This window comes from Amphiura filiformis, chromosome 6 (assembly GCF_039555335.1).
Source record: "Amphiura filiformis chromosome 6, Afil_fr2py, whole genome shotgun sequence".
In the NCBI taxonomy this organism is placed as follows: Eukaryota; Metazoa; Echinodermata; class Ophiuroidea; order Amphilepidida; family Amphiuridae; genus Amphiura; species Amphiura filiformis.
Genome location: NC_092633.1, coordinates 44729984 through 44750614, shown reverse-complemented (window position 1 = coordinate 44750614; position 20631 = coordinate 44729984). Strand labels below are relative to the sequence as shown.

The window sequence follows — 20631 nt, the reverse complement described above, 5'->3', positions numbered from 1 at the left end:
TGCTAGTATATTTGGAAGAACACTTTGAATCACATACGCACTTTTCATTTTTTTTCTCCAAAAACTATAAAAAGAGAAGCCGGGAAGAGTTCACATTTCATAGGGCATGTTTTTAGTCCCGCATCTAAAATATTAACCGTGTGAATAACAAAATACCTTCAATGCGTTTGGTCAAACAAACCATTTTTATTGACTTCCCTTGTCCCAAGAAAAAATACCAACACGCATGCGTCATTGTCCCTTTAACAACCTCAAACTCTGACTCAAATCAGCTGATCCGACCACAATACCTGTTTATTACCGGATCGTTCTTGTCAGATTTGTAACAGAGTCTGTTTCCCAGTAAGTTTTATTTACATGTGGCTATGTTTTGGTTGTGAAAGCTTTTGGCACGCTGTGAGGCCCGATTACATACAATAACATCAGTAGACTGGCGAAACTGGACTCGTATGTTACCCATGTTTTGTGTTTATTCGACACTTAATTTACCTTCTAAAGTTTCGAATTCATGATACATTGCTTACGCCAAGCCCATTTAACACAAGGATAGCGTTTGTTTTAGAGATAAACTTTAAGAAAGTTCATCTATTTGCGATATCAACTTTGCTCTACATCTCTTGACAGAGATCGCTGTGGTAGACAGAAAAGTTTGGGGACAAAACATTCCGATACAGTGAGTGTGGATTAACTTTGTCAAGCAGGGTGATAATGATTAGCCAAGGGCAGTTTGCAAGACAACACGACTATAGTGGTGGTAAGCCAGTGGTGCAACAAGCTGAGAATTTCTACCTTCATCAGGAGTCAAATATGGAGGAGATACAACGTAAACATGGGAAAGAGAGTGTCCAAAAAATGGAACCCAAAACACTTGAGCCATCGGTGGAATCAGATGTGCACACTTTTGTGGTACCAAATCTATCACGTATTGCTGGCAGTGGGAATGCTAGTTATGATGTAGCACAAGATGATGATGAACAGAGTGATGATGAACTTTCAACATGCGACAGAGAGAATGGAGAGAATGACATCAACAGATCAACAGAGATTTCATGCAACATGTTGGATGTTCGGCATGATCGGGGCATGAGAACAAGAGGAAACAGGTATTGGTAGGCCTATATTGAAAACATAGTCTTCCATCTAAATAAATTCACACATGTTTGTAAAACGTATAACGTTTGCTGGGTCGTATTTGACATTCCTAAAAAAAAAAAATCCGATATTTATAACATAACTAAGTACTTAAAAGTAGGGACTATTTGACTTGGTTTATTATCTGTTGGTACCAAGAACATGGTTTTTTTGTTTTTTTGTTTGTTTGTTTTTTGTTGTTGTTTTTATTCAAAATGTTGTTTTTAGGTGTGTTTTGTTAAACAGACAAAACAACAATTTCAAAATACATAGCAATATCACCAAGTTGTACGGGTCTACCCAGCTAGCTCCATACAAACCACTTTTCTCAGTGGTTCAAGTTCACATGCAAATGATTTCAAAACGATCACTAATCGTTGATTCATGGTGCAGTACGCTGGTTTTGATTCATTTTAATTCTATAAACTGCTATGATTCAGCCCGTGTTTTACAAAGAACAAAAAGTTAATCGTTGTGGTTTGGAGAGCTTGTCAAACTTTTTCTGACCCCGACTCCCCGACCGACTTGACTGTATTGACTGTGATACCATATTGGTGCTACATGCTGTTTGACAGGTGGAAAACAAAGGAACTTCTTTATGTCCTGATGTTTTTAAAGGCCTGCATATATTGCGTTTTCTCGGTGCAAAATCAGCAATATACTAGTATGTTAAATATCTTCATTCATTTGGAAGCACTTTTTTAATGGACAAAAAAACATTGTGATGGGGGGGGGGGCATGTAACATTATATACTTCATGCTATCCAGATTTTGATTTCCTTTGAAGAAAAATATCTCTTTCCCATCATCGTATGCTTTGTAAATTGTAGTATACATGTAGTAATGTCAACGCCAACCAAGATTTCACAGTAAACACGATAGATAGAAGGTTTTGTTTCCGACATAAAATAGCATTTTAATAAATAGCATGTTCAACAAAATGTAAAACATGGAAGTTGCTATGTACATATCACATATGTTGACCTTGCCCGTTCATGGCTGATCAGAGTCAAATTACCATTCAAACCATACTAAAATGTTCAAACAGTCCAGGCTCAAAGGCCCAAGGCAACGTAGAAACAAAAGGGCCACTGGAATTAAATGATGTGATGTGTCTATCAAAACATTGCAGAAAACCGAGGAATATATTTTTGTATAAAATAATTTTTATATGCAAAACTGCTTGTCACTTGTTCAGATTAAGTTGGAGCCGGGAATAAGATAAATGCTTTGGAATATTTTAATGCATGTCTTCCAACGCAATTTGCCACCGTGATGAATCATGAACAAACTGGGAAGATACAATTGGTACTCACACATTTAGCCCGGATTATAAGTAGGGCAAATACAAAATGTAATTTGTCTGAAAAATAAACAGTGAACACAATGGGTGTTTTCACGCGTGCATAGACACTGTGTCAACGATTGTTTATTCGTACCCACAAACCCGTGAGTAAATATAAATCAGCTGGGCACTTGTTAATGTGCAAAACATGTAGGCTCCCTATATAAGACCTATTTTTAGATAGGCCTAGTAATTATTTTGTAAAGCCAATTTTATTATTATAAAGGCCTAAAAAATTGAAAAGGGTTTCACGTCCTTACATGTTGAACAGTGAAGAGGGAGGGAGGTGTTTGTTGTTGTTGTTGTTGTTGCTATAAAATTAACAAATATAGGAGTTTTCACGTAAAATTGACATGCAAACTGATTTTGCTAGCAGTTTTCAGGAAAATGATATAAAGGTCCAGTTTTAATTTTTATGAAGGGTTAAATCCCTTCCACTACAAGTGATTCTTACTGACTAATTAACTTGCATTATATACGTTTTACTGAAGTATTTCAACAATTTGATATGAACATTGAAAAAACAAATATGCACAGATCGAGGGGAGTGAGATGGGCGCGAAACAAATTTTTTTTTTATTTGGCCTAAACTAGAACCACATAAGGGACGCACCATTAGATATTGGGGGGCTGGATATTTAAGTTTTTTGAAAAGAAAATTTGTCTTGCCATCAAAAAAAATTGCCCCACCTCGGGTGGAAAAAGAAGTAAAATTTTTAGGCCTAATTATGATGCCCCCAGGGGTAAAATTTCCAACTCCCCATTCTCAACCTGCCAGAAATCGCTTCCCGGGCCTGCGGGTTTTTTTTTCTGCATCCATAACGGGACGCAAAATTTTATTAAATCCTAGGCCTATAAACCCTAACCCTAACACTTAGGCCTATCCTAACCCTAAACCTTTCCTATGTGTTCCTATGGGTTGTAAAATTTTGGCGTCCCGTTATGGTTGCAGAAAAAAATTACCCGGCCTGCCAAAAAATCTTTACCCCCCCCGCAAACGTTGCATATTTAAGCATTTTCGAACTGTTCTCCTAAGCTTTTTATGACCATTTAATAAATACTTTAGGCCTACTTGTGATATAATTGCAATAATTATGAGTCCCCCATTACATGGGTATAATTTCCAACTCCCCCGAGTGTCCCCTGACAAAAATGAAAAAGTGCCCCCCTGACAAAAAATGAAAGAGGAAATTGGGATGGCTAAAGAAAATGAAGAAAAGGGGAAAGGAGCACCCTTTTCACCAAAATTCACAGACAATTCACTCCGATTTAAGGGCCAAAATAGTATTAAACCAAATTTTTGCGCACATTGTCCAAATAATCCCTTTTTGTACCGGGGCCAGCAAAGCTGGCCACGGTACTTATTAATTGGATCAAGTTTGTTGTTGTTTCTAACTTTCTATTTGATAGTTTATGAATAAAACAGAAAATATTGTAAAAAAATTATCAAGTTGTCATAGCAAATAGAAATACCAAAATTGGTGTGTGAAGAAAGCAGAAGTTTTGTGTTGATTTTGCATGACTAAGGTAAAATCAGTATTATTTTAGGAACTTTCTTTCTAAATTGAAAATTGGGCAAATTCGCTGGTCCTCTTACCATGCACATTGACCTTATTAGAGTATAAAGTGCAGGGGACAATAAAATACTCAGTAAATGTGTCAGTGTGTGGTCATCATGTCATAGTGCTTTTCAAGCAGGGTCAAGGTTATCTAGCAGCGATCTTGCTATAGGTTAATGAAAATGTTTTGATGTCATTACACATCTATTCCAGAAAACTTACACATGAAAATTAATTGGCAGTTGGTGGGAGATAGAGAATAATTGGCAGGACAATTGGTTCTACATTTAGGAGTTTCACATGATAATAATAATAATGTTAGGATAGAAGAGGGTGTATGTTATGCCCTTAATCAAAAAGCCTGGTATCAAAAACTATTTGCACACATGATAAACAATTACCTTCTTTTGGATAAGTTGATTAACTTCATATATTTTTGTCTATAATATTATGATGATATAAAGAAAAATCAGAAATCAGTAAAATGTAGCTTTGGTGCAGATGTAACGAATTATGTTCCTACGTATATATCACTAGTCTTTAACCATGCTATAAACAAAATTAATACAATAGCATTGGGTTTCAGTATGTGTAGGCCTATAATATATTTGTTGTTTATATATTCCAAAAATAATTATTCTTAATATAGTGTTTAACATTCTGTGTGTTTAAATTTTCAAACCAGATTGTTATGAATTAATCTATACTAAAAGATGCGAATGTTGTTTGCTTTTACAAATTTCATTTGTGCAATCACAATTATACTATATTGGGCAAAATCGCCAATGAATTAGCTTCCGAAATTCTTGAGGATGTAGAAGGGATCACATTTGGTACCAAATGTTTGGAATCTATTCCATCTTTTTTCAAATTTATGTAACAACGTAAAGACTGATGTTGAAAGAATAGCAACAAATGGAACTTGGCTCAAAATGTTCAAACAACCACAATCTTTACACTTAAAAATTATTTTTACTGTATATTTATATTTAAAAAAAGAAAATGGTTGTTACTCAATGTAATCTACTTTTTGTTATATAATCTTCACATGAAATTATTCCTGTCCCGGTACATCCCTTTTTAAAGGGTTTTTTATTATAATTTATATAGGCTATATCCCACCTAAAATACCGGGTCAAAATGATGCAACTGGGAATTATTTTTTCGTCTTTGCCTGCGAAATGTTTCCCCCCCCCCCCCAGATAGCTGGCTATACGCCCCAATATCCCTGTCAGAAAGACACGTTTAAAGTTTTAAGCCTCTTTATCATCTTTGTTTTTTGTTATATATTTGTTTGTTGTTTAGGAGACCTATTTTATTGACGGAGAGGATGCGACAGAAGCGTCAGACATTGCAGGACATGGCTAAGCCATTGAAAGCTTGGCTCTATGAGCACAAAGATAACCCGTATCCCACCAAGACAGAGAAAGCACTGTTAGCTGTCGGCTCACAAATGACGCTGGTGCAAGTAAGTTTTCAACCTGGGTGCTAGTCTTGATTCAAGCCCGTATCCACCCGGGATCTGTAATATAAACTGGCTATGAAAGTAAGTATAGGCCCAATATACACACCGGGGCCTACACAATACACATAATTAAAAAAATAATCCAAATGACGATACAACTGCTCATGTCAGAGGGATATTAAAGGCCCTTTCAGTGATTTCACAGGAACATTAAAAAAAATGGAAATTTGTCAGAGTTGCTTAGAAATAAAGAATAAGTCTACAGAATTTCATTAAACCACTTTTCCCTGAATACATCGACAAATTAGTCAAAAACAGAAGTTTTAGAAAGGTTTTCTACTTCAACTCAGATCGACTCGAGATTTTCGTACAGTGCGCCACCAATCGACTGGAAAAACTTCCTAGTCCAGTGTTTCTAACACGGGGAAGTAGAGTCTAAATTGATTTAAAACAGACGCTTAATTTTTGTAGTAGAAAACAAAATAAGCAATTAAAGGTCACCGAGGCAAACTAACGGTCAATTCAAATATGAAAAACAGTTAAAATTGTGTATTTTGTTTAAAATAGTAGCTACTGATGTAATAAGTAGTAGAAACAATACGCAACGCGTGTTGGTACGTGGAGAGTGAGCTTCTTTCGATCTCGAGTCGGACTTTTTGTACTGGCAGTATCAAAAGTCCAGAATCATGCAATGCTTTATTTTGTCTAAAATACACGGCTTTCGACCGAACCACTAGCAGGCTATGTTAGCACATCTATGCCAATTACAAAGGTACCAAAATCTGAATTTTGATGATTTTTACGATCGTCCGGATGAGCAAATCACTGAATGGGCCTTTAAAGGAGTATTTCGTGATCCTAGCATCCTCTTTTTATGACATTTTTCAGAACATATCCACGAAAAAAGCATATTCCCAAAATTTCAGTTGATTCCGATTTTGCGTTTGCGAGTTATGCATGATTATGTGTATTACACTGCTCCATAGACATTACGTTGTAATTTCGTTCTGGTGCACCAGAACGAAATTCAAATTTCGCGATATCTTTACTAAACGAATTAATCTGCAAGAAATATTTTGTACATAAACATTATGTAGCCAGAGTATTCCAGTGATATAAAAATCTCAACTTTTTTGAGAAAAGTGGGGGGATGAGGCTGTGGATCACGAAATGCCCTTTTAACACCTAAAAGACGCACCATTAGATATCAAGGGGGCGTGGTCCCGGGGGCGTGGTAGGTTTTTGAAGAATTGTCTCGCCATCTGAGCAAAAAAAAACCTCAGGCACCCAGTGCATCTGCCCCACCTCAGATCAAAAAAATAAAATTTGCTCCAACTGATCGGTCCAGAATATTGGTGTCATGTCATGCACCCAGGAGGAAAAAGCCTTAGGTATATGTTTTCTGGTTGTCCGTCCATCTGTTCGTCCATTCGTCATTCCGTCTGTCCGGCCGGCCGACAGTCCCAGGTTGCCGGAGTGCAATTCCTCGGAACTGGTAATCAGAGTGATATGATTTGGTGGAGAGTGACAATTCACGGTCTTCAAATTCCATTAGGTTTTTGTCTCAAAATATGCTAATTTGGTAACTAGATTAGGTACATAGATTAAAACTGACAATTTAACACAGCCTCAAAATGTGTTCTTTGTATGCTCCTCTCGGACAAGATAAAATGAAAATGTCTTGAATATGTTGACTTACTTAAAATTACGCTGTCTTAATATTCCAGGTATCCAACTGGTTCGCAAACGCCCGAAGACGTCTGAAGAATACCGTACGTCATCCTGGGTTGAGCTGGAGTAAACGTATCAAAATGTACAACAGTCATGTGACTGGCAACGCAGAAAGACTCAGCATCTGCTCCTCTGCATCATCCATTTCAGATGTCGCATTTGAAGGTACATTATTCTTATTTATTCATAATATTGGGCAGGGGATACGTCCACCGCGGAAGGGGTCCCGAGCAATAGCGAAAATGAAATAAAAGGGAAAAGAGAAAGAAAGAAAGATGTTTAAAAGGCCCGCACTGCTTCTTTTCCATGGCCCCTAGGCTCTTGCTACGCCCCTAGTACGTTCATGATTAGTTCCCTGAGAGATTTGGGGATTTCTGAACAAGGATCCACAGATATAATTTTCTTTTCAGTACGAGATGTTGATTGGTTTGAAATCATCTTGTATGTGGGCCTGTCAACAATGAGGTTTGTATTCTCCTTTCTTTTGAAGGTGAAATGAATGATCAACATGGGACATTTTGTTCTGCGTGCTGGCCATAGGCTTCAACACCACGTTTTGGTATATTTTCCAAAATTATCAAAAGCTATCTCAAGAACCACTGAACCAATACTAGGCTTGTTTGCACTCATTTTAATTCAATTTTCATGCTGATTCCAAATAAGGTCATGCAGTTGTATATTTCTGAAATTGATTTTTTTTAAATTGGAACATGTTGTCTGCAGTGCATGTGAAGAGGGTTAGGCCTATACATAGCATAAATGATATGTTATGTACATTGCGTTGAATTGGTTTTTAAAATATTAAAATATTAACAGCTATACAAGTGTTTAATAGGTAAATAATAGGCCTATTCTTCTTTTTCCTCCTCAGATGAAGAAGTTGCAGACGGTCTGACCACCTCAAACCTCAACTGCTATGAAACTGTCAGTAACTACTCATCAAGACCGCCCTCTACTATGTCAGCAGAGTATATGAGTCCAGATTCACCTCACGATGAGGGCGCACATCACAAGAGCCAACATTCCATTTTACATAGATATCTAAATGACTCATTTGAACATGCACAGAGATACCAACAACAACATCATCATCAGAATGCAGAGTGCACAGCAAGACGGCGAAATGGTTCAGGCACAGGATCAGTGAGCTCACATGATTATGAGGATGTTAGTTTATCAAGACTTTCACCACAGATGACATCAAATGAGACATATCAACAAGGTAGTGCTTTCTTTAATGGTAGGTTTATTGTGTATATCATATCAGTGACTTAGGTAGGCCAATAACACTGTGGATTGTTATCAAATCTTCAATATATCATTCATTTCATTTCATTCAGCTGAAAAGTTGTTGAAGTCTCCCAACAGTTTTTGTACATAAGACCAATAGGATGTGCTTTGCCTTCCTTTCAGGTCTTCTTTTACCATGCAATATGGTGCAGAGAACATTATCTTCTGGGGGATTGGAATAGTAGAAACATGATAGAAACAATCCCGCAGCTCAAAATCAGTCCCCGGGGGGTGGCACTTCAATATGAAATGAATATAGGTGTAGGGCTGGCACTTTCGCAGTAAGGGGCATTCGGTGAGAGCAAAATGTAAAAAATATGGGGTCATTGGGTGAGAGCATGATATGGTGCAGAGAACATAATAATGGTCATTTATTAAGGGGGGTAATTACTTTTTTTAGATATCTACTGACACGGAAAATAAGATCAACGCTTTTGCAACATCACGTTACAGAATAATCCTGTACATCAAGTACACTGACCATGTCAGTAATGAAAGGATCTATACAGTCAACAACACTGAACTTCTTAATATCAAGTCTGTCAAGTCACGACAACTACGATTCCTGGCACATATCCTGAGGATGCTGAAAGATTTAATCTGCAGAAGATATGTTCTCTGAACCATATTGCATGGTAAAAGAAGACCTGAAAGGCAAAGCACATCCTATTTGTCTACAAAAACTGTTGGGGAACTTCAACAACTTTGCAGCTGAACCTTCCTGCATCCTCAGGATATGCCCAGGAACCGTAGTTGTCGTGACTTGACAGAGTTGATAAGAATTAAGTTTAGTTTGGTGACTGTATAGATCCTTCCATTACTGACATGGTCAGTGTACTTGATGTGCAGGATTATTCTGTAACGTGATGTTGCAAAAGTGTTAATCTTATTTTCCATGTCAGTAGATATCGCCCAGAAATCAGCCAGGATTTCACCTTATTCTACAAAACGGTTGATCGTATGCCAAATTAGGGATATGCATTCGAAGCGGAATTTATTTCTGCGCATTATGACACCTATATGTTGCAAAGCTCCCAATATTGATGTCGCAGCGTATATTTAAATCGAAGAACCCAAGATTTGAAAGTTGCAGCAAAATCTTATTACCTTTTATTCAGTAGCCATTGAAGGTTTTTAAACTATTCAAACATGAAAGTGCAACTTTTTATTTCGTTACTTCCTTGGGTTTTAGATCACCATTTCTTTAATTCTCATCCAATTTCAACAAGTGAGGTCTTTGGCTAAAGGATACAGGTACTGGCTGCTGGTTTTAATTTTAACATATTCATCTTTGTTTAGGATATACAGAGGTGAACATAACTGGTACCTTAATTATTTGGCTTACTGTATTATGTTTTATAGCAGTATTTACCTCTCTAATTCATGATATCATTCTATCGCAGACTTTTCGAGTAGTGACATAAGTACAGCCATCAAGAACAGACTAGATTCGTCTCTGTCAAGGTATGTATTCTCTTATTATATACACTAAGCCAAAAAAGAAAACTTATAATTTGTCACAAGGTCATATCTTAAAATCCTGTGCATCAAAATGAACCCAAAATTACACACAGGATTACTTCAACTCTTTGGAAATTGTCATCTGAAGGATCTTTTACGCATTCTCACAGATTTCTTGTGCTGGGTGCCATTTATTGAATGTTGTCCAGGAAGCTGTTCCAATGTCAGTGCATTTTGTTGTTGTGTCAGTTGCACAACTGCTTGGTTACTGACATGAGTTTCGAGTTGAGTATTGAAGTAATCCTGTGTGTAATTTTGGTCCATTTTAATGCACAGGATTTTAAGATATGACCTTGTGAAAAATTAGAGACAGAGAACCGGGACGCGATTATTTTTTCGTACATCATTTTTGTAAATTTTGATTTTCGGGACTCGCCCGCCATCTTGATACATAATGAATATATATAATTACAGAAAAATGCTGCTGCCACCAACGATAGCTAGCGATATAGGCTACGTAAATCTCGTATTTATATAAGGACTTATTTTTGTCACTGTCCTCACGTCGGTGAACGGAGTCGCAAGTCCATCGCACTACGTGCTCTATATTCTTCGTCCATGATTGAATATACAACGGAATGATTTGAATGTTCACATTTGAAATAATTGCAAGGAGTGATTCCGGGAGTGATTCTCAATCTTTTAGTCACTCAAGTAGGAACAAATCTTTACCAAATGAGTATTTTGTTGAAAGAATTTGATTTTCATAATTTTTCAATCTTTTGCCTAATTAAGTTAGGGACAAATCCTTTCAAATTAAAAAAAGAAATCTCATTAGGAGTACATTAGGGTAAGTAACTATACAGACTTTTTATTTGACGTATGATATTTGATGTAACATATCTACCTTATTTAATCTAGTCCCATTCTATTTCCAGTAATGTTTAAGTTCTAACGAATATTTGATGACGTAAAATCGATAATATATTTCTACCAGGTATTATATGTAACATATTATCGATTTTATGACATCAAACATTCGTTAGATCTTAAACAGTACTGGAAATAGAATGGGACTAGATTGAATAACGTAGATATGTTACATACAATATATACGTCGAGTACTTGGAGTCTGCAGCTGCCCTTACACTTGATTTGATGGTGAAATCCATTTCAATCTATTTTTTAATCTGTTTTATTTTGATCCCTATCATCAACCGTTAAAAGATTGAAATATTTCAATCGGCCAATTTAAGAGAGTATTGAATAAATACCGTATTCGTCCGAGTATAGTCCCATGCTCGAGTATAATCCCACCCCCCCCATTTTTCGAAAAATTTCAGAAATTGTAAAAAAAAAAAATTTTTTTTTTTTTTTTTAAGTTTATTCATTAAGTTTTTTCGGTTTTTGGAGTGTCCCTGGACCTAGACCTAGATGCTAGGATCATTCATGCTTGACCTAAAAAAAAAAAAAAAAAAAAAAAATTCAAGATATTTTAATATTTTAACATGAAAATTGATAATTTGTATGCATGTCATACTCTATTAATGATTTCAAAATGCATTGAATTTGAATGAATTTTGAAATCATTAATAGAGTATGACATGAAAACAAAGTATCAATTTTCATATTAAAAATACAAAATATCTTGAAATTTTTTTTTTTTTTTTTTTAGGTCAACCATGAATGATCCTAGCATCTAGGTCTAGGTCCAGGGACACTCCAAAACCGTAAAAAATAAACTTAAAAAAAAAAATAAAATAAATAAATTTTTTTTTTTTTTTTTGAAATTGAGTATAATCCCACCCCCAATTGTGAAAAATTTTCACATAAAAACGGGTGGGACTATACTCGGACCAATACGGTAATAATAATAAATAAATTTTGGATTTATAAAGCGCCTTTCTCCAGATCTTAGAGGACTCAAAGCGCTGTAATTTCGCTGCAATGGTGAATCATCACAATCAGATCGCATCAACTTGGCCAGTTGCTGCCGAACGGCGCAAGCGATGGTCTGTTGTTCATAAGACATATTTTAACCTACAAATATGGGGTATTTGACGTATTATCATATATTCATATGTGTACAAAACCCCAATACATAATTCTTGCTTTTGCATGATATTGAGTATCTTTGATGATATCCACATGCAAAAGCGTAACAAACCCAGTAATGGAGCACTTTTTAGCTGTACATTCAAGTCATTGAAAATTAATATCGTGCAAGTCATTAATCTGTTGTTGTTTTTCTTGTTAATTTTTCTTGCAGCAAAGAAGAAGAAGACACATATTGGAAAGAGATCAACGCAGCATTAGCACTCACCAACATGGCTAGATCATGCCGCCAACAACTACCCATAGTATCTTGCTTCAGATGAACCCAGGACCAATGGTATACCACGAGCTGTTCATAGCATGCATGGATCCAAATGGTTTCAAGTCACAGACCCGGTCACAGGCAGGCAACAGAGGATGATTTAAGGAAGACCCTCATGCATTGCAAAAGTGTTATCACTAGAGTTTCAACTGCCACTTTGCTTTTCAAATCCCATTGAATACTGTGCAAAAGATGTTGTTTTAAAATTGTCTGTGTGTCATTATAACTTGGTCGATTTCATAACAAAAGTGATGTATGTGTGTTTAAAGGATAATTCACACCTTCTGTAGATAACATAAAATGTGAAATCGACCAGCATATTCACAGCGTTTTTAATGTAAATATAACTGTACAAATTCAAATTTAACCATGCACTTCTATGCAGTATAGCAGAGCAGTGGTGTAATGTTACTCGCACTGCACACCTACTGCACAGTTAAGCCAGTGGGGTGTTGGGTAGTACTTAAATCATCCTCTGCAGGCAACATAAGTGTGTTTTGCCAGACTGCAGGTGTTACTGTGGTCAAGCATGGCTTTAGCTTCCTTTTTTGTATTTCTTGTAACGTTTAAGGCATTATATTGACAAGCCCATAAAATTTGAAATATTGAAACATTCATCAATCATTTCGGTAACATTTTTGAAATTGCCATTATTATCAAGAAAATCGTAAATGGTGTGAAAACCTGTTTTGTCAAACTTTAAGTAATACACAGACTTTTTACCAATTGAAATAAGCATATTTCAGACCACTTGTTTACATACATCTTTAGCACTCTGCGTCTCATCTATACATTAAACTCGGACCATAATTTAAAAGCATAAATAGAAAGGGGGGATGACATCAGATATTATTTGATTGTAAGTATAGCTGGTGTTTTATTGTATGTACATTGTAGCAACAGAAAGATATTTTATCGTACATCATGACTGATATTTTACAAGTCCATTTACAAGATCGTGCATTGTATATATTACCCTTTGGATATTACCGTAATATTAGGGGGGATTAAGTTTCGTTGCAAATTTGCCCAAAATTCGTGTAATTTTTTTTTATCAACCATTCGAAAAAAAACCCCATATAATAGAAATCCTGCTTCTGTTAAAAAACTTTTTTTATCATAGTTTCGTGTCCGACTCTAATGAAGTTATATATCTTGACTTCAGTCTGCGTTAATTGTTATAGGCCTACATTATAATGTGTGTATATAAATCAAGGGACTTACACCACAAAGAGCAAGAGATGTTTTGGCCTTTTTGAAATTTATGTATTTATCAATTGAGTGATACTACGTGGTGTGTTCTCACATATTGATGAAACCATATGCATGCTTTTAACAAAACACATAAATTGTAAGATTTTTAAACAATTGTGGAAGTTTTGTGATGTTATATAGTCGTACGTAGATGTAGTGGAGATTAGTTGACATGGGTTTACAGTTTGGATATGTTCTATGCACTTGAATTTGTGGCATTGAAGATTTCAAGAGTTCGAAATTGCGCGAAAGCAAAATCATTGTGTTGTAATTCATATTGTGACGGTTAAGGGGGTATACTACACCCCTGGTCAATTTTGTGCCTATTTTTGAATTTTTCTCAAAAATTATAGCGCATTGGGGACAAGTAAGATATGTATATTATAGGGGCAATGACTACAACTACTGCACTGAAAATTCACCAACTCAAGGCAAGTAGTTATTGATTTATTGATCAAATATTGGACAACTGTTGTCTGTGCTGAAATAAAATTTCCAGTGCAGTAGTTGTAGTCCTTGCCCCTATAGTATGTACAAATCTTACTTGTCACCAATGCGCTATAATTTTTGAGAAAAATGCAAAAATAATGTCGAATAACGGTTTATTATAAGCCGTCCCTATCAGCTGTGAAGTGCCTTTGTCGGGCGCGAGTAGCGACAGCGATAACAACGACTTTGTACCGTTAAAAAAATCGGTAATCTCGCCCTCTGGAGTATAATATTATACTTTTTATAAGGACTGTTTATAATTGTATGCTATTCGGCAATATTCGGAGTTCACAACAGAATTTATTAATTTTGTTATATGTTTCATAGGGCGTTTTTAAAACTCTATTAACACACTGTATCAACATGTTTGGTACCCGTCAATTTCCAGTGATATGGAAAAGACTACCACATCAAAATGCATGCTAGCGTGCTATCCATGCATAGACGTCAACATCAAGTCTCAAGTTTTCGGATATTTTTCCAAAATATCAAACGCTGTCTCAAGAACCACTGAACCAATATTAGGCTTGTTTGTACTCATTTTAATGCATTTTACATGCTGATTCCAAATATGGTCATGAAACACCGTGGTCATGAAAATAAACAATTCTGAATTTTTTGATTTTTTTTTTTTTTTTTTTTTTTTTTTTTTAAATATTGAAACTTTCCGTCTGCAGTCGACACCAGCGTGGAAAAAGTTTGAAGTAAAGAACGGACCCAAGACGATATCATTTTCCCTAAATACGTGTTTTTGTTTTTGTTTTATTACATGTTCCTCATAATTCCAGTCATCTCATACATGTACCAATCCGAAAAGAATAAAAAATTGGGTTTTAACACTGCATTCCTCTCGTCATTCCCTCTGACTGTATTTTAATATCGCCATCAACGATTAGGCCTAACGTTGATGACGGTAATTGCTCATTCTGTTTAAGTTGGAACTATAGTTTTAACATTGGTGGTGCTTACCATGCTTACTACTGGCTAATGTATAAAGAACTATTTTATTTACTCTAAATTATACTGTAGAATAGAAGTTTGTAACTTTTCTAGCATTACCATATTATACACGGTAGAGTAACATAATTTAAAGAAAGTTGTTAACTATGTAAATTGATAATAAATAGTTTTTCATGATACAGTTCAAACGTGATTGTCATGCTTGTTGTGCGGTATGGGTCAGTGGCGTAGCCAGTGGGACTGCCTTCCCCTTCCCCCCACCCCGCTCATCATATCCGTCTGTTCATCCAAGTCCGTCGCGTCGGTGAACGAGAAGCGTTTGCGACAAAGAAAATCAACAATAGACAATATTTTGATTGAATAAAGAGTACATGTAGCCCAAAGCTTGGGTGTGATCCTTCTCCGATTTGCCTGTTGACTTTTGAAAATGTGGCTGTGCATCCCCAAAAACGTTTTACAGAGGTTTTAAAGAGCCTCAAACGTTATTAACATTCAGAAACCATAAACATAATGTTGTTTTTTTACAAAATTAGTTTTTTGAAGATAACACTTATTCACACATTGCTATCTACTGAAGATAACACAGTTATTCACACATTGCTATCTACTAGAGATAACACTTATTCGCACATTGCTATCTACCGAAGATAACACACTTATTCACACATTGCTATCTATTGAAGATAACACACTTATTCACACATTGCTATCTACCGAAGATAACACAGTTATTCACATATTGCTATCTACTGAAGATAACACACTTATTCACACATTGCTATCTACTGAAGATAACACACTTATTCACACATTGCTATCTACTGAAGATAACACAATTATTCACACATTGCTATCTACTGAAGATAACACACTTATTCACACATTGCTGTCTACTGAAGATAACACAGTTATTCACACAATGCTATCTACTGAAGATAACACAGTTATTCACACATTGCTATCTACTGAAGATAACACAATTATTCACACATTGCTATCTACTGAAGATAACACACTTATTCACACATTGCTATCTACTGAAGATAACACAATTATTCACACATTGCTGTCTACTGAAGATAACACAATTATTCACATATTGCTATCTACTGAAGATAACACACTTATTCGCACATTGCTATCTACTGAAGATAACACTTATTCACATATTGCTATCTACTGAAGATAACACTTATTCACACATTACTATCTACTGCAGATAACACACTTATTCGCACATTGCTATCTACTGAAGATAACACAATTATTCACATATTGCTATCTACTGAAGATAACACACTTATTCACACATTGCTATCTACTGAAGATAACACAGTTATTCACACATTGCTATCTACTGAAGATAACACACTTATTCGCACATTGCTATCTACTGAAGATAACACACTTATTCGCACATTGCTATCTACTGAAGATAACACACTTATTCGCACATTGCTATCTACTAGAGATAACATTTATTCACACATTGCTATCTACTGAAGATAACACACTTATTCACACATTGCTATCTACTGAAGATAACACAGTTATTCGCACATTGCTATCTACTGAAGATAACACACTTATTCGCACATTGCTATCTACTGAAGATAACACTTATTCACACATTGCTATCTACTGAAGATAACACTTATTCGCACATTGCTATCTACTGAAGATAACACACTTATTCACACATTGCTATCTACTGAAGATAACACACTTATTCACATATTGCTATCTACTGAAGATAACACACTTATTCACACATTGCTATCTACTGAAGATAACACACTTATTCGCACATTGCTATCTATTGAAGATAACACACTTATTCGCACATTGCTATCTACTAGAGATAACACTTATTCACACATTGCAATCTACTGAAGATAACACACTTATTCACACATTGCTATCTACTGACGATAACACAATTATTCACATATTGCTATCTACTGAAGATAACACACTTATTCACACATTGCTATCTACTGAAGATAACACACTTATTCACACATTGCTATCTACTGACGATAACACAATTATTCACATATTGCTATCTACTGAAGATAACACACTTATTCACACATTGCTATCTACTGAAGATAACACACTTATTCATACATTGCTATCTACTGAAGATAACAGTTATTCACACATTGCTATCTACTGAAGATAACACACTTATTCGCACATTGCTGTCTACTGAAGATAACACACTTATTCATACATTGCTATCTACTGAAGATAACAGTTATTCACATATTGCTATCTACTGAAGATAACACACTTATTCACACATTGCTATCTACTGAAGATAACACACTTATTCACACATTGCTATCTACTGACGATAACACAATTATTCACATATTGCTATCTACTGAAGATAACACACTTATTCACACATTGCTATCTACTGAAGATAACACACTTATTCATACATTGCTATCTACTGAAGATAACAGTTATTCACACATTGCTATCTACTGAAGATAACACACTTATTCGCACATTGCTGTCTACTGAAGATAACACACTTATTCATACATTGCTATCTACTGAAGATAACAGTTATTCACATATTGCTATCTACTGAAGATAACACACTTATTCACACATTGCTATCTACTGAAGATAACACACCTATTCACACATTGCTATCTACTGAAGATAACACAGTTATTCACATATTGCTATCTACTGAAGATAACACACTTATTCACACATTGCTATCTACTGAAGATAACACACTTATTCAAACATTGCTATCTACTGAAGATAACACACTTATTCACACATTGCTATCTACTGACGATAACACAATTATTCACATATTGCTATCTACTGACGATAACACAATTATTCACATATTGCTATCTACTGAAGATAACACACTTATTCACACATTGCTATCTACTGAAGATAACACACTTATTCATACATTGCTATCTACTGAAGATAACAGTTATTCACACATTGCTATCTACTGAAGATAACACACTTATTCGCACATTGCTGTCTACTGAAGATAACACACTTATTCATACATTGCTATCTACTGAAGATAACAGTTATTCACATATTGCTATCTACTGAAGATAACACACTTATTCACACATTGCTATCTACTGAAGATAACACACCTATTCACACATTGCTATATACTGAAGATAACACAGTTATTCACACATTGCTATCTACCGAAGATAACACACTTATTCACACATTGCTATCTACTGAAGATAACACAATTATTCACATATTGCTATCTACTGAAGATAACACTTATTCACACATTGCTATCTACTGAAGATAACACAGTTATTCGCACATTGCTATCTACTGAAGATAACACACTTATTCACACATTGCTATCTACTGAAGATAACACACTTATTCACACATTGCTATCTACTGAAGATAACCCACTTATTCACATATTGCTATCTACTGAAGATAACACACTTATTCACACATTGCTATCTACTGACGATAACACACTTATTCATACATTGCTATCTACTGAAGATAACACAATTATTCACACATTGCTATCTACTGAAGATAACCCACTTATTCACATATTGCTATCTACTGAAGATAACACACTTATTCACACATTGCTATCTACTGACGATAACACACTTATTCATACATTGCTATCTACTGAAGATAACACAGTTATTCACACATTGCTATCTACCGAAGATAACACACTTATTCACACATTGCTATCTACTGAAGATAACACTTATTCACACATTGCTATCTACTGAAGATAACACAATTATTCACACATTGCTATCTACTGAAGATAACACACTTATTCGCACGTTGCTATCTACTGAAGATAACACAATTATTCACACATTGCTATCTACTGAAGATAACACAGTTATTCACATATTGCTATCTACTGAAGATAACACTTATTCGCACATTGCTATCTACTGAAGATAACACAGTTATTCACACATTGCTATCTACTGAAGATAACAGTTATTCACACATTGCTATCTACTGAAGATAACACAGTTATTCACATATTGCTATCTACTGAAGATAACACACTTATTCACACATTGCTGTCTACTGAAGATAACACAGTTATTCACACATTGCTGTCTACTGAAGATAACACACTTATTCACACATTGCTATCTACTAGAGATAACACTTATTCACACATTGCTGTCTACTGAAGATAACACAATTATTCACATATTGCTATCTACTGAAGATAACACACTTATTCGCACATTGCTATCTACTGAAGATAACACTTATTCACATATTGCTATCTACTAGAGATAACACTTATTCGCACATTGCTATCTACTGAAGATAACACACTTATTCGCACATTGCTATCTACTGAAGATAACACAGTTATTCACATATTGCTATATACTGAAGATAACACACTTATTCACACATTGCTATCTACTGAAGATAACACACTTATTCACATATTGCTATCTACTGAAGATAACACAGTTATTCACACATTGCTATCTACTGAAGATAACACACTTATTCGCACAATGCTATCTACTGAAGATAACACAGTTATTCACATATTGCTATCTACTGAAGATAACACACTTATTCACACAATGCTATCTACTGAAGATAACACAGTTATTCACACAATGCTATCTACTGAAGATAACACAGTTATTCACACATTGCTATCTACTGAAGATAACAGTTATTCACACATTGCTATCTACTGAAGATAACACACTTATTCACACAATGCTATCTACTGAAGATAACACAGTTATTCACATATTGCTATCTACTGAAGATAACACACTTATTCACACAATGCTATCTACTGAAGATAACACAGTTATTCACACATTGCTATCTACTGAAGATAACACACTTATTCACACATTGCTATCTACTGAAGATAACACAGTTATTCACATATTGCTATCTACTGAAGATAACACTTATTCACACATTGCTATCTACTGAAGATAACACACTTATTCACACATTGCTATCTACTGAAGATAACACACTTATTCACATATTGCTATCTACTGAAGATAACAGTTATTCACATATTGCTATCTACTGAAGATAACACACTTATTCACACAATGCTATCTACTGAAGATAACACACTTATTCACATATTGCTATCTACTGAAGATAACACACTTATTCACACATTGCTATCTACTGAAGATAACACACTTATTCACACATTGCTATCTACTGAAGATAACACAGTTATTCACACATTGCTATCTACTGAAGATAACACAGTTATTCACATATTGCTATCTACTGAAGATAACACACTTATTCACACATTGCTATCTACTGAAGATAACACACTTATTCACACATTGCTATCTACTGAAGATAACACAGTTATTCACACATTGCTATCTACTGAAGATAACACACTTATTCACACATTGCTATCTACTGAAGATAACACTTATTCACACATTGCTATCTACTGAAGATAACACACTTATTCACACATTGCTATCTACTGAAGATAACACTTATTCACACATTGCTATCTACTGAAGAT

The 20631-nt window shown here is 35.2% G+C and overlaps 2 protein-coding genes across 3 annotated transcripts; both read left to right on the top strand.

Moving 5' to 3' along the window:
* Window positions 1-349: 349 nt before the first annotated feature.
* On the top strand, window positions 350-8200 carry LOC140154549 (uncharacterized; the record flags this gene model as incomplete). The annotated part of the gene is made up of 4 exons (XM_072177116.1): window positions 350-1103; window positions 5341-5503; window positions 7228-7396; window positions 8103-8200. Coding segments are annotated over exons 1-4 (825 nt in total), but the record flags the coding sequence as incomplete, so codon positions are not given.
* Window positions 8195-15170, top strand: LOC140155477 (homeobox protein Mohawk-like). 2 transcript variants are annotated; one of them, XM_072178340.1, is made up of 3 exons: window positions 8195-8453; window positions 9925-9985; window positions 12252-15170. In XM_072178340.1, the coding sequence occupies exons 1-3, from the start codon at window positions 8204-8206 to the stop codon at window positions 12358-12360; spliced, it is 420 nt and encodes a 139-aa protein (XP_072034441.1). In that variant the 5' UTR covers window positions 8195-8203; the 3' UTR covers window positions 12361-15170. The 2 variants fall into 2 exon arrangements, with proteins under 2 accessions (XP_072034441.1, XP_072034440.1); XM_072178339.1 differs by having other exon boundaries at window positions 8195-8471.
* Window positions 15171-20631: the final 5461 nt, after the last annotated feature.